This window comes from Protomyctophum bolini (genome assembly GCF_963924005.1).
Source record: "Protomyctophum bolini genome assembly, chromosome: 6".
Taxonomy (NCBI): Eukaryota; Metazoa; Chordata; class Actinopteri; order Myctophiformes; family Myctophidae; genus Protomyctophum; species Protomyctophum bolini.
The window spans coordinates 41,357,388-41,377,938 of NC_137867.1; the positions used below are offsets into that span (position 1 = coordinate 41,357,388).

General features: G+C 40.7%; 2 protein-coding genes across 2 annotated transcripts; both read right to left on the bottom strand.

The window, feature by feature from the left end:
• Positions 1-48: 48 nt before the first annotated feature.
• rad9b (RAD9 checkpoint clamp component B) lies at positions 49-11,453 on the bottom strand. Its single transcript, XM_080765453.1, has 11 exons — positions 11,339-11,453; positions 11,050-11,120; positions 10,512-10,649; positions 8,933-9,047; positions 8,524-8,623; positions 7,960-8,081; positions 7,665-7,771; positions 6,849-6,913; positions 6,218-6,346; positions 2,232-2,421; positions 49-825 (listed from the first exon to the last, which is right to left on the bottom strand). The coding sequence occupies exons 1-11, from the start codon at positions 11,370-11,372 to the stop codon at positions 718-720; spliced, it is 1,179 nt and encodes a 392-aa protein (XP_080621579.1). The 5' UTR covers positions 11,373-11,453; the 3' UTR covers positions 49-717.
• A 2,511-nt stretch (positions 11,454-13,964) lies between these two features.
• Positions 13,965-20,071, bottom strand: LOC308316612 (ubiquitin-conjugating enzyme E2 G1-like). The gene is made up of 6 exons (XM_080765303.1): positions 19,902-20,071; positions 18,016-18,118; positions 17,797-17,894; positions 16,580-16,758; positions 16,189-16,305; positions 13,965-16,070 (listed from the first exon to the last, which is right to left on the bottom strand). Exons 1-5 carry the CDS (start codon positions 19,942-19,944, stop codon positions 16,219-16,221), a joined length of 510 nt encoding a protein of 169 aa, XP_080621429.1. The 5' UTR covers positions 19,945-20,071; the 3' UTR covers positions 13,965-16,070; positions 16,189-16,218.
• Positions 20,072-20,551: the final 480 nt, after the last annotated feature.

Sequence of the window (20,551 nt, forward strand, 5' to 3'; positions counted from 1 at the left end):
AATTTAACTTCCTGGTTTGGATTTGTTCATTTTCAAGAGACAGGCACACAAGTCTGCAACAACAACATCTGACTTCCTTGTCCATCCACTGACAGACAGACAGACAGAATTAATTATTAAGACCTGCTCTCGAACAGATGAGATGCACTCCGGGTGCCTCCGAGGCGGTAATCTCATTAAAACAAAGTTGTACTCTCACTCTCTCTCCGTGTACTGTTACGTAAGGCAGGGAGGGAGTGATACTGTAATGCTGAACCAAGAACACGGTGCCATTTGTATGTTTAGCTACACATTCCTCAGATGTCACGCAGTCTGTCAGGCATGCTCCAAGTTACTATCAACAGAGAGGTGTGGTATCTCAAAGCGCCCTAGAGAGATATTAGTCAAGACTAGAATTATTCTACTTCTGATTTGGTGTTTCCAATGACTCATATCCCTTGGCTGTTCTTTTGTGTTTATTTTAATTTTGCTCCATCAAACACAATTCAAGGAAAAAACTGCATGGGGCGGAATGAACATTGGAAACCATCAAATTGCATTATAAGCACTTTCTGTTTGTGTGTGTATAAGTATACAGTATTTTCATACACAAACATTACATAAATAAAAGGAGATATACAGTAGCTATCTTTAAGTAACAGTCGAGGAACACCCAGTAAGTGACTTTCTAATGTAGAATAATGGAAAATTAAAACCAGTGTGTTTGTTTAGATAGCTCTAACCTTCATCCTCCACATCTCCCTCAATGTCACTGGACCATGCCAGAACAGAACCACCATCAGGGGTCTGCTCCTCTGCCAAGGCCCCAAACAGCAGGGAGCATATCTAGGAGAAGAAATGGACACAAAGCAAATTACATGTTTTAAATGGATTGTTTTGGCGATGTAAAACCTTCCCTACGTAAATACTGTACAACATGATGTTTGGGTGGAGTGGGTCTTTAAAGGAATTGAAATGTGTTTACGTGAGATTCAAGATGGAAGTGAATTCTTGTTAAAGGCAGCTATGTGATGCTACATGGCAAGAAGCTATTAAGCTCTTGTATAGGGATTTAAAGTAATTGGAGCGAAACCAATCAACATGATGGATGGTACTTCGTGCTAAAGTGGGGTAAACATTTGCACCAGAACGTTAACATGCTGACCAGCAGGGATGTGCATACATAGACATCAAAGGGGGCTTCAGCCACGCCCTTTTACCCGTCTGTAAAACAACTGCCCTTTCCAGACCACGAATGCAGCATTTACTATGGTGAAAGAAATGCAAATGCCACTCCTTTTCCATGCCATGCCATGCCCGGAAGGCAGCATTCAGGAGAATTGCTTTTTTTCCGAAGTCTCCTGAACTTGAACACAGCATTTCGCGGTGAACTAATTTGTTTAGAAATGCAGCTCGTATACACCGCATCTCCACTAGCAAAAGAGTGCTGGGTTGCGCCCCAAAGATAGCTGATCTACAAGCTCTCGTTGTGAGCATGTGATCTGCTATTTTTGTCCAAAAGTGCCCCTGCCTCTCTAACACTCTGCACGTCCCTGCTGAAAAGAAAGAGGCATATAGCCTGTGTTGTGTGGTCCAACTACTGTTCAACTCTAAGAAAACTAAGGTCTTGCTTCAAAGGGAAGACCCGGACATCTGAGCACGGTGAAAGGGAAAACCCTTCCACCGTGCTCGTCTTTTCATTATCATCGCACCTCATACGGTGAGGCATTATGGCGATCTGGGCCCGCTTCCAGTAGAAAGTCTGAAAGCAGTCTTTATTGGTACTTTGGCACTCAACCCCACAGCCATGCAAATACTCTAGTCTAGAACAGTGGTTTTCAACCCTTTTCATGTCAAGGTCCATTATTTATTGTGCATTTAAGCCACAGACCACCATTTAGCCTTCTCAGACACACAACTTGTCTTAGTTAGAATATTTTGTTGTCGTTGAATAAGATGTTTCCATTCCATGTTGTATCGATGTTGGTACCATCCATAGGAGAGATAACAGACATAACATATAAATGAAAATTCTCTAATCGTGTAGACTTCTAGTTGGTTTAATTTTATGTATGATCCATTTGGTTACCGCTATCTCCATCGTTTAAGTTTAACCGGGGACCACCTGGGACCCCCTCTCAAGGACCACTGGTGGTCACCAGGACCACTGTTCTAGAACACTGAAGCCTCACGGGTCGTGAAACAGTGCGTTGCTCGAACTGAAAGTTAAGTAACACCATGGGAGTCTTTACCTTAGAAGAGGTGCAGGGAGCTAAGCCGGGTGTTGCGCGGTGCCGTCTGGAAAGAGATGCGGGTTGGTTTGGCGGTTGGCTTCCATGGCTGGACGTGACCAAGTCAGCCATGACGGGATGGATGTCCTGGAGGGAAGGCTCAGGTTCTGTCTCATGTGAAGCTCTTAGGGGTCCAGCAGCATCTCCACACCTGAGAACAGTAAAGCTAATAAGCTATTTAACACTACAATATCCAATAGGGCTGTCACGATTACACATTTAAGTGGATGATTAATTGTCACACATAATAACTTAATAGTGTGGGGGGTTTTTTGCATTGAACAATGGAACATTACAATTTGTATTTTTGTTCCTAATCACAAATTGCAGAGGGTAGATTAATAATATACAAAGGCTGACACATTTTTAGTAAGTACAAAATTGCAGAAATAGTTGATGTACAAGCTTACAACACGTCACAAAGTAATAATTGCGATTATCTCAAATAATTGCGCTTAGGCGATGATGTCATAATTGGGACAGGCCTACACTACAAACATCCAGTGCAAGTCATCTACAGAGGTATTCTCTTACAAGTGCCGCATGTAATGTAATGCCCAAATAGTAACTATAACCTCAGAAAAGTCTGCGTAATTGAGTAATTGTGCAATCTCGGCTGTGCTATGCTCGCCATAGCAACAGGAGGACCCTTTTGTAAAAAAAAGCGATGTCATGGGAGTGTCTCAGTAAGAATTTGCAAGTCAGATACACAGATGACTGTTGAGGCCCGCAGATGACTTTGCCTAGTGCACACGCATTAATGTGCGTGTGCGTGTAGACAGACTTTTGACTCCGTCTAAAGCAAAGGAAAAGAGGGCACTGTTTTTCCTTTATTTTTTGATGGTGGGTTCTCAGATTGATGTGCGTGAGAGACAGAGAGGGGAGGGTTCTGATAACTACTGTAGTTACTAGATGCTGAGAAGAGAATGTATTTTTTCTTATATTTACCATCTCTCAACAGAAAGTAATGAGAGACTCTGAGAGCTGAATCATAATTCGAAAGGAACGGGTTAAAACCCCAGGCCGACGTCATGCCATTAACATGATAAGAAGAGAGAGGACCTGAAATGCTCTCCTGAGGGACCCCATCTTTTGAGGTGGTTGAGGTGAGGTTGACATTTATTTTTGTGTGAAGGTCTGAGGAGGAAGGGATTCGGCCCGAAACGTTACCACTTTCAGTAAATATATTTCTGGGAGCAGAAAAAGGTGTGCAGACTTTTTATTTCTTAGCCATTGACATTTACCACTTGTTCTCTGGCCCCCAGATAAGAACCAACCCACTGTAGAGATGCACCGTTAACTTAACGCAGTCAGGGCCATAAGTTTGCTCAAAAGGATATTTTCAAAAGGCGTTCAAGCCTTTTGAAGATCCAACACAACCCTACCACAATACTTTCTCATATCTATTTTCTTCCTAAAATGATCTGCTAGATACATCGCGAGATGTTTTAGACGTGATAACGTCTGAAACATCAGCTTATTAAAAATCATAAAATCATGTTAATAATTAAGCCAACAAAAGGTTCAGCCTGTCTGGCCTGAAATGGAACATCAACGTCAGTGGATTTTCCTTATCATATGAGGGTCAATAAAGTTACAATCACTTTCACGTAGACTTTAAATGTCTAGACATTGATCTTCCTCTTCCTCAGACAAGGATACTTTGGACTTTTGGCTCCGAGTGAAATCAGGTTAGTGACACATCAAGATAGTTTGATATCAGACTGGACACTGAATGCAGCCTATACTAACTTGAGTGGTCAGGTCCGGATCTGTGAGTCTGCAAATATCAAGATCAAAGTCCCTAATTCCATTCTGATTGGCTACTATTGGCTTCCAAAGTTTGAACTGCCTTCACAAATGTGTGGACAGGGCCTATTTCTTATGAAGAAAACAGCATCATGAACGCAACCCTACATAAAGTATGAAATATACAAAGATCAAGGTAACATTTTGCTGCTTGTACTGGTATAAGTGACAAAGAAAGACCTTCCTTATTCTTTAATTGTATGACAGAAAGTACTAATGTAGACTTAGATAGCATCTTATGTAGACTTATAGCATTTTTTAATATATAGACATAGCACTATAAAGTATACATGCATAGTTCCTTTATATAAGTTAAGTTCTTAGCTTACGTATGATTAATGATAACTACTTTTTGTGATGTATTGGATTGCTTTTTGTTCTTGCTTAATGTAAGTCACTCTGGATTAAGAGCGTCTGCTAAATGCCTAAATTGTACTAATGCCCAGGATGTGGTCACATTTTACTAAGATGAGAGATTCCATCTGCACCACTTGATTTGTAGGCCGAGGATTCTGCATAGCACTAAAATACCATGATCTATTCTGGAGGCGGTCTGCAACACATCTGCCAACCTCTATGAAAATAAATTGCATCCTCCAGCGATATGGAAATGAGGTGGCCACTATTACGGTTACAATATACAGCCAATTATTTGCGCATCCCTTCACAAGAGCAGATATACTGCCTGCTCAGCAGGTCACTGTCGTTCTCCGTAGTCTCCCAGCAGCACTTTACACAAAGTAAGATCTATAAATGACTCAGATGTGCAACATTCTGTCTGGGACTAATGCTGAAAACTCCCAGCCTGGAGCATAGCAGAGATACAGACGAGGTCAGCAGAGAGCTGAGCTGACAGACAGAGCTGCACCGTGACATCAGCAGAACCGATGAACCAGGGCTGCGATGCGTGGGTGGAGATGACAGGATTATGGGTTGTCAAACCACCAGGGCTCCAACCCTCTCATAGAGCCCCCGCTTGCCCCATATATAGCTCCGTTACAGATGCAAGGCTAAGAGATGCTGTAACACTACGCCCGCCCACCCACTCACTCACTCAGGAAGCTATATGAATGGCCAAACGGGCCGGAAGGAGTCAGAATCATCTTTTTTATCACAGGTTTACACAGTGTGTGAAATGACACAAACAGACAGCATATCCATCCAAAGATTATGTACATGAGGTTCAGAAATATGTGATGAGCATAGCAGCTGGTATATGCTGAAGGAAGTGCCAGGTAATGAAAGCCTGGGTACCGAGGCAACGTGCCAGGGGAGAAGCTCAGGTGAAGCCCCCTGGGAAGATTCAATTATTTGGAAGGTTTCCCCTGGGGCTAGGACAGTCCAGTCAAAGTAATGTTCCATGCGACATCTTGTCCCTTGCCCGAGGCACCAGAATTCAGAGTGCAAAAGAAACGGAGCACTATTATATACAAACTACAAAGGGTAGCCTCGGCGTCGCATTGGATCATCACACATGTCCATTGGATCACTGCAATGAATCCACCAAACCCGTGTCTGTTTGCATGTCCGTCCCGGGCATAACATGGGCACTGTCCGTCCGATCGCCCTTAAACGTAACGTGTCACAGATGACCCCGGGGATGGATGTGTTGTGCCTAGTGCCTAATAGTCCAGGTTACATTAGGAAATCCTATAGCTTTTTTTAAAACATATTTATTTAACATTGCCTATGCCAATGATGTCAGCTAAGTCTTAATTGCCTGGGCTTTAAATTAGCTTTTTAATCAAAGTTGAGAGTATTTGTTCATACCGTATGCTACTTTATCTTATTTTAATTGTATCAATTATAATCTGTATTCATTCCCAAAATATCTGTATCTGTCTGTATCTCTGTGGAAGATGCACTGAATCCGTGTGTGTGTTGGGGGTGCACGCATGAACTTCCCGGATTGGCCAACCCAGCCTGTAGAAAACTGCTGATTTTGTTGTAGCTTAAGCTTGAATAGAAACCTGGTGTTGAAATGTGGTGCTGATGAAAGCCTGTGTGTCCTTGTTTGGGGCTTCACAAGTGGGCACCTCCAATCAGCCACATGTTACTGTTGAGGAGGTTCAGCAGTACATTCTGGTGTCCAAAAACTAAACCCTCTCACATCATCCCTCATCAGGAGTGTTGGTTACCTGAGTGTAGTAGGGCCCTGGGCGTTGTCCTCTGGGGCCTGAGACGGGCCTCTGCTATCAGGGTCCATAAGAGTAGCCAACACTACGCTGGCCTCCAGAACCATGTCCTCCACACTGAAGCACACAGGCCTGAGAGAGAGAGAGAAACAAGAGCTGTGTCTTACACACAGACAGCCTCATTTGAGCATTTGGCACATGTGTTATTGTTGGGGCTTGGTATTATTATAGTACATATTGAAGGTATAGTAATGATAATAATATTATATTGATACCATACTGACATTATTATTGAAAAAAGGTCACTTCACATTCTAAATGTTTGGTATGCTTTTGCCTCAAAACAAAATACATCTATGGAAAAACAGTGCATACAAATAATTTACCCAATTGATCTATAGCATAATTAAATATACTTTCCTCCATAGGCCAAGTACTAAAAAGGATAGCTTTAGCAGTATTCATAATATGGTAGTTCTGAGACTGGTATCAGTAATGCATGAATGATCCCCAACTGTGGTTACCACATATAGATATGTGGGCTACTTGGGTGTCTGTATGCAGACTCTCCTTGATCACTGTAATGTGAGATCTGGTCAGGCGGCACTAATAATCATGGCCCAGTAGGACTTACTTTCCTGCAGCCCCAAAGTGGACAGACACGGGCAGGCCATGTGACTCTGCAAAGGACAGCAACCCCTGCAAACCAAAGACAATGTAGTTCAGCATCGGTTAGCCCTGACCGACACATTAGACTAGAGAGACAAAGAAGGTGATTGTTTGGGGGGGAATATTTCTTTGAAAAGCAACTGATAAGGACCAGCTTCAAGCTAGCAGGAATCCATTCGAGTAGGAGAAGCAGTTAAAGACAGGGCTAATGAGAGATCTCACAGTGGGTAGCCTATAAGAACGCCATAGACTAGACAATGGGGTCAAGGATTGAGGCTGTTGATGCAGGTCGAGTCTCATTACGGTATTAGTTGGAATAAGAAAGGGACACTTTATCGAGTTACCAAGTTTCCAAATGACCACCAATGCCTGCTTTACTGTATTCAAAACATTACAAGACAAGACCAGACATTTCTTATATGATGGAAAATAGATCAAAGTAAATACCCCAATATGCCCCGCATCCACAGTCCTGGATGCAAATACATTGTGACCAATTCTGGAGCGATGGATGAGGTCAGAGTTAGGGCTTCACCTACATATTATACCATTGCTATAAAAGGTACTAGTAACAGGGGAAGATTCATGAGAAAACTATACAGAGTCGGAGAGTCTTCAGGACACTTGAGTCTCCTCCTGATTCCAGAACCAAAAATATGCCTCCTTAGTTACACATTACTACGCCTGCAGTGGCCACTCACATGTATTCACACATTGCACACACGCTCAACAGGCTCATGTGACGGGAAAAAAGGGGACCATCCAAATATAACCTGCTCACCCTCAACTCTTTCAGACAGAACGTTATGTCTGAGTCCACTCCGACCTGGAAGTAGTCAAACTCTCTGGGGTGTAAAGACATTTCTGTGTACATCATCTTCATGTGACCTGTAACCCAAGGAGACTATGGTCACATACAGGCTTTGCTTATAATCCCGCCAGAGCACCAGAATAGTGGGATTTACGTTGTTAAGAAAAATTGTTAATTGTGTTATTTGCTTCTCGTCTTACTGTACTGTTCCACAATGTTGTGGAAATAATACATACATCAATTGTGTTAATAGTTAAACAGAAACCATTAGCTTTGCAGGGTGAAGAAATCTCCTCGTAATTTCTCAGAATGACTCTCAAAGGAGTCATGGATAGTGTGATCTCCTCCTGGGACACTGGGAAGTGCATCACCATGTCGCCAAGAAGCCTGGAGAGCAATGAAGATTAATGTAATCACGTGCCATACATTACGGTACAGGGATTGCATACATGTTTTACTGAGTGGCAATAGAGGGCGCACAACTGCACATGCATAGAGTAGCAAATGGAGTGGCAAAGTGAGTTTAACGTCGTTTAATGCAATCAGACTTTTCTATTTTGGGCTGTCAAGGCCGGAAAGTAGTTTTTTGCCACTCAGTAGGCATTCCCGCATAACTTCCGGGTACAATGAGGATGTCGCACGCCCTTTCCAACAATAATTAGGATACAGGCTTTCTATCTTCAAACTTAAAAGATTAAGATTGTAAAATATTTTAATTGTAGCCCATTACATACAGTAGGAAGAATAGTCACTGCAGAGGCAGTCACTAAGGGAGTCACTGAGGGATCTAAAATAAACAAACTTGATATATTTTTTCTATACTTCTCACCTGGCCTGGGCCTTCAGGATGTTGGTACACAGGTGAGAGGCAAACACTGCCTGCAGAGCCTCACTCTCATGGAAACCTAGGTTGTAGGTTTTGGTGATGCCTGTGTTCAAAATGAAAGCAACAGATGGCAGTTATCTGCTGCCATCTACTGGAGATTTCTTTACTTGGTTTGTATCAGAAAATCTATAAATTAGCTATTGTATTTACACATAAAAAAGATCGAGCAGCATCTGAGATGTTATACCTCGTCATCTTTGTTTCAACAATGCTAGCAAAAGATATAGTGGGGGAATACTATTTCTCTCAATATTCTTTAAGCCTACTTTCATATAGGGTTAAGTATAATTTAATTCAACAAAAGTGTAGAATGCCTTTTGAATGACACCATGTGATGTGACGTGTCCCCTACCATGCCTGCAATGGAACTGGAATACCACTCTGCTGCCAGCTGGATTGATGGATATCTCGCATCGCTCCACGTTGCGCTCTATGGCACCCAAGCTCCGAAAAAGAGGCAGCACTGACTAAAAGGACAAACAAACCGCTTTTAGGTTAGATTACAATCACAAGTTATTTATGTGATGATGTAAAATGGGGATAATAGTGATTATTCTGTCTGTATAATAATCATAATTTCATCTTTAATAATGTTTTTTTTTTTTTTTACTTAAGTTTTATTTGCAGGTAAACATAAAAACCCCCCATAAAATGACAGTTACAGTGCAAGGGTTCAACAATATCATTAATAAACAATGTATTCCAGTCCATTTATGAATGTCATTGTTAACATTGGTGTCGTTCTGTTGATTTCTATATTCAGTCCATTTCTCCCATTTTACCATGAATAGTTCCTCTTGTAGTCTCACTCTCAATGCATGAGTTAGTTTCTCCATTAAAAATATCTCCTCCACAATGCTCAGCCACTGCTCACAGTGCTCACAAACTGGAGGTTCTGGTTTGTACCATAGCCTTGTAATTGCTTTTATACTAGCTGCCAATAATACTTTGACCATGCTTCTCTCTGCGTATTATCCTGTGACAAATCACCCAGGTACAGCACAACACTAGTCTTAGGTATCTCATAGCTTAGTATCTATCTTCTTTATCTCTGACCATTTATACTTCCACAGTGACATAACCTCCAGAATGATTGTTGTTTAGACTGCATTCTTGCTGTAATCTTTGGAGTTATGAAATATCTGGTAATATTCTTCCAGCAGAATTCCCTCCACGTTCTAGACTAGAGTTTGTGGCCGTGCACTGTGTTTTACATATATTGTACCTGCAGTCCTCATTCGTAACCCGCACCCCAAATACAGCTTCCCACTTAATATATAGGGTAGATATAGATAAGTCTTTACTTGCAATCAATCCTTGATACAGAGCTGAGATTACTCTAGCCCTTTTCTTTTCATATGCCTGAACCATAATCCTAACAACCTCATTCCTTGAGTCCGTTTTATCTCTTTTTCATAGTAATCCCTCATTTGCAAGTATCGAAAAAACTCATGTTTATCCAAGTCATGTTTTATCCTTACATTTTAAAAACTGCATCTCCCCCTTTTCTATCACCGTACATACTGCTGTAATATCCTACCATGTTGCCCATCGTTTTAAATCTTTAATAATCTTAATGTTGCCTACCAGCACTACCACATACGATACTAACTTCAGCAGGCAGCTCAGTGTTGAGGTTCAATCCCCGGCTGTGTGATACCAAAGACCTGCTTCTTGGTAATCGGCAACAGGTGACACTAACCCTGTAGTCTCTCAAGACAGACTGGTCAAATTCAAAGATAAGGAGGGGGCTGTTCTTCCTTTGTTTTACCGATGGGTACCCAGATTGCCCTAACCCTATAGTATTGGTTCTCTGATTTCTTACTTTGGCCGAGTCTGAGAATTGCACTTCTTCAGAAATCATAATCACCATAATAATTGGCTGTATTATTAGTCTTCCCTCATCAAATGCTGTCGGTGTTGTTTAATACCTTCATGACTAGCTTGCATTTGACGATTCCAAAGTCTTGTGTAGGTTGTGTTCCTACGCTGTAGTACTGGAAGAACAGAGGTGAGAAGAGGAAGCAGCCGTAAGCAGAATGGGCAGAGTTCACTGACCTCACTGCTAACTTCAAGATCAGGGAAAGGGGGATGAGAGAGAGAGAGAGAGATTGAAATTTGTATTAACAGTTTGTAGCATGGGTACATTTCAACAAAAGTACGGGTCAATACAATATCAGCTACGAAGATAAAACCAGAAAACTTACTAAGACTTGTTTACAATTACACAAGGGTCATTCAATTCATCTGAACATTTAAAGACATACAAATATACACTTTCATGCAAAAAAGAAATCTTCATTATACACAGTTGAAAGACAGAGAGAGAGAGAGAGAGAGAGAGAGAGAGAGAGAGAGAGAGAGAGAGAGAGAGAGAGAGAGAGAGCGAGCAACAGAACATCTGTTCAGTCGCGTTCCCAGCAAAATAATACACCTGAAATCAATAAATCAATGTTGTCTGTCACTCACTCCTTTGACCATAGGATCCAACCATAATTCATCCCCAATTCGTGACAGGGCATGGATAGCTTTTCCAAATGCTGAAAAGGCATAAACACAGTTGTCAGTATTTATTTTTGCTATACTTTATCTTTATCTATTCCAGTATAGCCTCCCCATATCCCCAATCCCAACAACAGCAGCAGCAAGATAGCTATCCAACCTTGAACATATAGGCTTATTTGTAGTGGTTGAAAAAACTAAACTTTGAGCCAAAAGAATACATAAATCTTTCTCAGATAGGCCTAATATAATATACCTTTGACAGAGTTTCCTTCAATGACACACTTCATTGTTGTCGATGACAAAGACCGTGTGATGTGATGTGCGTGGACTTTAGTTGGGGAAGACGTCTTCACTGGGCAACAGGTCGAGTTTACAATACATCCCATAGTCGGGAGGGACGGGAGCGCGAACACCTTCTCTCTTCGACGTCGGGTGGTTTGGTTAACCCAATTTTATCTGCGTTACCGTTAATCCCTTGTTTGAGGAAATTCTAGTTTTAGCCTTGTGATATATAGGTATATATCTTCAGCTGTATCCATGGTTTTAGCTCATATATGGCATTAACCGTCCATTATCAGACATCATCTCGAATCTCGATATCACAACCATTAGTGAACCATACGTTACGCATGTATGTGGAATGTGGATGAGTTTTCAACCAGCGGTTCGGTTGCCTGGTAACAAAATACCTAGCCAATCATAGCGCCATCATCCGTCCCTACGAAGTATTGGAACTAAAAACTAATTACAAAAAATGCTGAGGAAATTTCCCTTTGTTTTTACTTTATTTTAAATCTTTCAATGCGAACAAAGAACAGGATCAATTGTAATTGTTTAGGTAAAAGTAGTAATCGTATTAATGAAAACGTTTCCAACTTAAACCTTTATTCTAATACTGAATAGCATGGATAATATCTATTGCATCGCCACATCCTCAAAGTGGGGTCCGGGAGGGGTCCATGATTCCAGGGGGCCACGAACAAAATTAGTTGACAAAAAAAATCAGTTTAACCACTTAAACTCTGACTTTATTGGCCATTCAAAATAGCCAATCTACAAACTTACTGATGTGTTGTACATATTAACAGTAATTGTATTGCGACCTGATTGCGACAGATCTGCTATATTTTGAACATTTGCATTTGGGATTTTTGGAAGGATGACTTTGGACGGCCTAGTGTTACTTTTCAGTCTCTGGCCCTGTGGCCTTGTCCTACATCCCAAATCATTCTCAGCATCCATTTTAGACATCAGGCTTTCTTGATGATGTCCAAGCAGTCTTCCACCTCTCACGCTCTGACCTAGAAGATGTAACACACACACACACACACACACACACACACACAATATTAAAGATGAGCAATAGGTCAGCCATGAGCCTTTATGTTTAAGGAGTGAAAGAATAGCACACCTGATTGAACACACGCGTGTAGGACATTAAGATAGTGTTGTTTCATTTGCCTCCGCATGTGCTCTGTGCTGTAGACATTTGCTATACTGTAGATATATCGTTTCTGTCCAGTTGTAAGAGCTGGGTGCTGAAACGGAGACAAAACCTGATGTAGTTTAGAACAGTGGTTCCCAAAACCTCTTCATGTCAAGGACCCCCAAATTGACACTAATTAGCCTGCAGACCCCCATTTGAAGAGATATGTCAGGGACCCCCATAAGAGAAGATTTTGTTCGGTTCTAGCAGTGATTTTCAACTCGTTTAATTTCAAGGACCCCCAATTTTACATGCATTAGTCTACGGACCCCCATTTAATCATGGCATATATCTCTGAGACCCCCAAAGTATATTGTAAAATCAAAGTTAATTTAACTCCGAGAGTGTATAATTTCATGTCAGACCTAAATTTACCATAATGCCTGCATGGCTATGTCTTGTAGCAATTTATAGCAATTCAGGCCATTTTCCAAAGCATACATACACTCTTTATTTTTGTACATTTGGGGGGCAATTTAACATTGAGGCAGCCACAATGTTTAGGTTCCCACTCTGTTAGCTGGTGGAATTAAGAGCCTACCACTTTGGTTTTAGGAACAATCTCTTATTCAAAATGTATACTGTCACACTCGCAATCAACCATCACACAATTAACTACCTTCCAGAAAGCTAGGCCAACCTGTAAGAAGGGTGCAGTCATCATCATAGCTTTGGGAATGTGTATAGTCTTCATTCGATTATCAGCCGATGCAGTGGGCCGTGGTGCTGGTCTTTGGATCTCAAGACGCCGACTACGTAAACATGCAAAGCCTGTTGCAAAAATATTCAAAAGCAAACTCGATCGAGCTAGAGATGACAATTCTTTGTACAGCAGTCAGCAGAAGCCTTATGCGAGGTTACTGTACTAAACAGATTCTGACCATGAAGCTTAAATTACATTTTCTAACCAACATTGGACTAGCCTACCTTCCTCACATCTCTGGTTGGAATCCGCAGCCCTAAAAATGTAAAATAAAAAAATAATGATTTAAAATGATCTGAAAAATGGAAATATAATCAGGACTGTGTACAATATGATGTGAATTACCGGAATTCGTCTTACCGTACAAAATAATTAGTATTCCCATGTAGCCTTTCCTTTTTTAGCTGCTCAACAAAAGTAACCCGTTTTCTCATTATTTCACCTACAATGTGGACATTTCCTTCATACATGCATCACAGAACTCCTGTGACAATAACTAATGGCAGATTCAGTAATGGGGTATATCTTTCGGGCAACAGGTCCCACAACTGTGAAATGAAGCCAGACTTGAAATCTGACACGACTCCCTAGTTTCCAGTTACGGCACCGGGGGTCTGAACATACTTGAACCCATTTAAGTGCCGATCTAAAATGTTAAACGGATACAAAATTACAACCACAAAGTCGACATGAGTTCATACACATTTTTATTGAGCAACATGTCCAATATACATTGCATTAAAATAAATGGAAAAAATTAAATAAAACTAAGAATGGGGGTTAGGATGGGGTTACCTGGACACACCATTTTCAGGGCATATTGCTTAATGACATTTCAAGCGCACCGAGTCTGTGCAAATACAGTGAACACCGGTCAGAGGAGGTTATGATAAGTTAGAAAACGTATAGTAAAAGGTAATGTTAACAGCAGTTAAATGACCCTTCATGAAGTATAACTGAAACATACGTAATGTAGTGTACACATCACATCCACTCATAATGTACATACAATGGTATATGCTACAGTTTTTATGAGACTAGCCCACAGCAAACCTCATTGCATGTGCCATAAATGTATATACCGCCATCATACAGTATATGACGATGGTACATTATTATAGATGATTAAAATGGTATATATGTTATTATGGCTTACAGTCAGCGACACCATCAATGAAAGCAGACTTTAATAAAAGTTCTTGGTATTCTGCTCTCACTCAAACCAATTTCAAGCAATGATTGTGCATATTATTCTAAAATAAAACCTACCTGCAGCACTATTATGTCCATTTCCACTAAATAATACTTTACTAGATTCAACTACCTTAGAATTTAGAAGTAGGTGCAAGACTTTTGAATTACAACCCGATTTTAAATGTAAAAAAAGAAGACGAGGGGGGAAAAAGAAGCAAGAAAAAGGCATTTTAAGATAAGATGATTAATGTTAAAGAATACAGCAGCAACCAACCAATGAACATGTTCAGGACTATAGGAAGATGTTGAGCTGATCCAAATGTGGTCTACAATCTATACCCATGAGTGAATGTGAATTAGACGTATCATAATTAACTAACACTGATTGAAAGCCAAAATGTACCACCACAAAGAAAGGAAAGAGAGTCTAAACTAAATCTATGCCGGAGCCCATAAATGTAATTCCCATGTAGCGAAATAAATCAAAAACAACCACAATCCTCTTCAAACTTCTTGTCCTACTTGTTGAGGTAAGCTCAGATGCCAGTTAACCACGGAATAATTACAGTTTAGGCAAATTTTTCCTACACGCTACTTTTTGGTTGCCCATGGTTTAGGATTAACATGACATGAAAATGACATGGACATGATCATCTTGATTATCAAACAAGGGCCAGGTCTTAAAGGGGAAGGGTCAGTCATTTTAGAAGCCTGTCCTGCGGATTACTTTTCCTGCTGTTTCTGAGAATTTGGCATCAGCAGTGGTATCATTCGTTAGCCATGCCAGCACAAACAAATTACGTTGAAAATCACAACCCAATATGAATGCAAGTTATGCAGGCGAACTACTTGAGGGGGCACTTGATATTAGCAACAAAAAAAGTGATGCAGGTACTTCAATGCAATTGCCTATAGTAATGTTATATTTCCCCAGTGATTTGCAATCAATCACATGAATTGCAAATGATAACAGGAAACTGTGGTGCCCATTTTCCAGAAAGAGACTAGCAGGAGTACTTTTTCATGTGCCAATTGCCCAATTTGGAATGTCGCTACTGTTTTTGTTTAACAGGACAGGCTTCTAAACATCCTGGGCTTTTGCCTTTAAAAATCACAAGCATACCAAAATATTCATGGAGCGCAATACCTCCACGAGGAGGTGCCAACAAAAGGCAGGTGACGGTGTTGAAAATGGGGCCTAAGTTAATTATGGTGGTGGTCATGATGAAAAGAGATTTAGTGAAGACTTTATGCTAACCGTCTTTCATTTGTTTTACACTTTCCAGCACAATTATGTCCACTAAATTGCATAAGAAACCTGGTATAAAGTAGAAACTGTTCAGCAGCAGATAAAAAAGCAAGTTAATTTACAGTAGTGACATATCTTACATCATTATATTTTCAAAATAAATAAAATTAAATATACACTTCCAGGTAGGAAATGGGCAAATTTCGCTGGTAGGGATCACAAAATGGCTCATCTTGCAAAAAACGTTAACCTTTCACAACAAATGGTTGGAGCCAACCAATTCCTTTGACTGGCAAAAGAAGGGGTGCAAAAGCCTTTTGCAGAAATTTTCCCTCTGAAGGCATTTCCTTTAACTGAAAAAAGGGGGACAGGAGGACAATCCTAATATATCTTTTTTTTCACCAAGCCAAGTAGTCAATATAAATGTCATATTTCATTCAGCTTTAGTTTATGAAAAACACATTTACTTACCCTGGAACTTGTAGCTAATGAGAATCACTCCTAATCAAATGCCATCTCTTGACTTTTTCTTACACAGCGAGCCACCTTCCTCTTGAATTCACCATTAGGGTCCTCCCTCCACTCTTTCTGTATGAGCATTGTGAGATTATCGTTGAGAAAGAGGTTGCAAAGCAGTCAAAAGACACGCGCACATCTAAAACCCTACTAGGTTGGGTGCTGGACTCAAAATATTAACAGTGTAAGAATAAAAAGAGTCCGCGCACCATTTTGTGCCAAGTGTATGTTTAAAATTATAAAGTATAACTAGCTTGTTCACTTCTTACAGTATGTCCTTTGACCGTGGCAGTTGGATTCTAATTTAGGAATTTATTCGGTACATTGAATAGTAAAAAAAACTCACCGCAGCGTCCACATTAGCTGGCGAGTCACTGTTGGGGTCAGCCAGCATAGAGATGACACTAATCATGATTGTCTCTACTGTGTGGATAGGAAGCCAGCGCTCTTCTGGTTTCTCATAGCCAAACTTGTCTTCTCCAGGCTCATGCAGAATTGAGATACACACATCCCCGTTCTTTGCAACTGTGAATACGAAGAATACAATGCATTTAATATTTCACATAAAGAAAGCTCTACTTTCACATCTTGAAAAGGGGAACTGGTTTATTTTTTGTTTTTTTGTATTATTATTACATAAAATAATTCAAACTGCTTTATTTTATTTGAATTGCATGTATTGAATATCAATAAAAGATCAAATTAACTTTTCTTTTTCCAGATTCGTTTTGGGGCTCTTATGCAGGACAGTAGACTAGAGGAAATGGAGAGAGAGATGGGGAGCGACACGCAGCAAAGGTCGTCGGGTCCGGGACTCGAACCCGCGACACCTAGGTGGCTAGATCAAATTGTGATCACATGTCAGGTAGGTCTCAAACCCTTTCCGGCTCTGAGGCGTGTGTCACAATTGAAGGCACAATTTTCCCGAGATTCCTTGCAAAGCATTTGCCTTCAATGAGCAGCTTCCACGTGCGTAACATAAGTCCCGGAAAAGACACGCTGCGATTGGCCAGTAGTCACTTGAGTGACAGCGAGAGACATGGAGGAGTCGCATGAGTGACGTCACTGCGACACAGCATGCCTTCAGCACTTCTAAATAAGAAAGCTGCGGAGAACTGTTGCTTTGTGTTCACTTTTTAATGTTTTCCGTTAGTAATCTAAGCCCCCCTGGCTCTGATGTTGTATGTATTGTTGTATTAATAATGTTGTTGTTTGTATTGTCATGACTGTTATAAAGATTTGTTAAAAAAAGGCGGGACCGCGATGGGCCGTCAAAAACACAATCTTTGGTTAGAATTGGAATAATTGATTTAGATAGAGTTATTCACGTTTTTTTTCACGACAGGACGGAGACCTCCGTTTTGTCCGGCCAGTGTTAATCAACGACGCGCCCACCCGTGGAAATATAAAGTAGCCTACCAACTGGATTTTCAACACACAGCAAGTCCAGTCCAGTTAATGAAACGGGAGAGAACCAAATCATAGTGGAAAAGATACTGAACGTTAACAAGTTAACACAATACATTTACAAGTGTTACTTGACAGCATGTTAAGAGTGTTTACCATTTGGATGCCAGAGTTCAGTGATGAACTTCATCTTGGGAGGTCGTAGAGGATAATCATAAGGAAAAGTGAGGTATGCTTTGAAAAACCCACCTTCACTGTGACAGGAAAAAAAGATGTCAAAAGGGTGAGAACGGACATATACTGTATATGGGAATTGATTCTCAACCCAAACATGTGTCTGTCTCAATGCTCTTCAGTAAATATCTTCTGACTTACAATAGGGTGTCTTGTGGTCCTATGATGACAACTTCCCATTTGTAAATGTCTTCATCGTCTATGAGACCCGCTGAAAAGCCCTCTACTGGGTTCTTGTTGAGCTCTGAAACAAAAACACACATTAACCACCTGGCATCCTTATTCTGGGGCAAACATTCGGTGAATGCATTGTACAAGGGTACAATGCACTGTGCTGCACAATTAATGGAAAAACATTGAGATCTAGATAGAGTCAGACACCTACCTATGCAATCTCATTTCATGAAGAATCGTGCAGCACTAGTTGGCTGTCCAATTCACTTTAGTTACCCTTATGTTTTTGTTTATGTATTTTTTTAATAAATATTTTCATGAACACATTTGAATCGTGTGAGAATCGTGATCTCAATTCTTGTGGAGGAAAATCGATATTCACATTTGAGCAAGAATCGTGCAGCAGCAGCACTATTGCCATTTGCCAATTTATAGATCAGGTATTTTCAGGGAAGAGATTTGGCAATAGAGGAAAAGTAAGGTGGATCTTGATTAGAGCACTATGTATAAGTGGTTAGGTACAAAAAATTAAAATTAAAAAAGGGAGAAATTAACATAACCTCTACAGTGAATTTAAATGCCTACATAACAGAGCAAGGTAAAAGTACCAAAGCCGTTGACAAAGGGTAGCCCACCTGCCCCAGGTAAATAAAACTTTCAGGGTAGGTGGAGTTTGCTTTCAGGTTGCCCAACTGGGCAAGTTCTGTCTATAAACAGCACGAGATATCCATGTCTAAACACCTGAACCTGGCCAGAGCGTTCTGTGGAATGTAAAATAATAACCTAGAATGTGCCGTTTTCACTGTTGCTGAAAAATATAAAATATATGCCTCTGCTATATGGTAGCAGAGGCAAGGAAGCAACCAGGTGCTCAGAAGGTGTGCAGGTATACAAAATGTAAATGGGGATAACACATCTAGGCAAGTGGGCATGACTCAACAAACTAGAACATGAACTGTACTTGTGCCTCTGAGACCATATATTTTAGAAACCCACAAACGGGCAGTATTTAAAAAGAAATAACCAGTTCCATATCTGTATAAATAGGTTTAGGTGTTTTATTATGCACACACAGACAAATCAAAGCTGCCCAATGTGTACAACATATTATGAACCTGGCTGAGCTCTGAAATGTGTCCTATGATATAGCCAGAACCATGCCAAACTGAGGTCAGCAATACCAAATGACATCGGATGAGACCATTTCCCCCCCATTAATATCATTATTATAATAATCATTATGATGTGGCATTCAACAGAAAACTAGACATGCAGAGAAACGACACGACACAACAATGCTACCCTCAATCACATCCTAGAATCAGAACAATGGAGTTCCATCTCAAACCCTTGACAATGCGGGTTGGATCCACTGTGCTAGACTAGAGAGCTGCTTTCAGGTCTTCTTTGGACCATTATCAGTTGGCATCAGAGACACACCGTTTGACAATAAAATGTTTAGTTTGAAAATCAAACATTAAGCTAGTCCAAGTCTCCAACAATAACAGATGGAGACTCTCCACTGATTATTCCTTTGTTCCTTTGCTAACTAATGTCGAATCTGCTAACCCGTTTATCGAGGTGAACTCTTAGCATTGTTACCCAACAAGCAGGTTTAATTCTGGCAAAAAAACATTATGGATGTACGAAACATAAATGTTTCCAGGGAACGAAAAACAACCTACAGTTGTGTTTTGCGGCGGTATAGACAATAAACAGCCAGCGTTAAGTCCATTGGGGGTAAACCTTTGCGTTGCTACAAGCTAGCTAGCATATGTAGCCCACTGGCTGGGATAGCTAGGCTGTTTTGTTTTGTTGGTCAATTTATTCATTCGTTCAACCATTTATATTACCTGCCAATTGTTTTCGAAGAAGTAAGGCTGATTGTTCAGTCATGGTATAGTGGACTTTAACAAAAAAAAAAAAAAAAAGCAAACGTTCTGTCGCCAAACAGTGCCCAGAAAAAGAGTATGAAATGGAAGTGACGTCCTTTAGCTAGCAGTGTGTTGTAGCTGGCTGTTGTTTCCCTCTGTTTTGACACAAGCTTCAGCTGCTGGGGGGGGGGGGGGTTATGAGTGCGCACGCGCGGCCCAGTGGATACGGAAACATATTGTGTGTGCGCTGTGCGCGCGCGCGTGTGTGTGCGCGTGTGGCGCGCAAGCGAGAGCGCGTACGTTACCGGATGTTAAAGGCGGGCTCTAGGAACAGACCGGATCACACTGTTCACACATCACAGCTCTGAGCAAATCAGGCTTTCGATTGCGAGATTGATTGATTGATTGATTGATTGATTGATTGAATACTTTATTAACAGTTTGCAGAAAAAGCACATAAAGACAAGTACAGTACAGTTTAAAAGAAAAACAATGTTAAAAAAGTATTCAGCGGAACTCACATGAAAGCCCTAACCATTTATACCCTTGTTTCGATCAAGACTCCTCCTGACCTTGGTATTAAATTCATTGAAACATTTAGTGAGAGTGAGTGACAGACACATATTTAC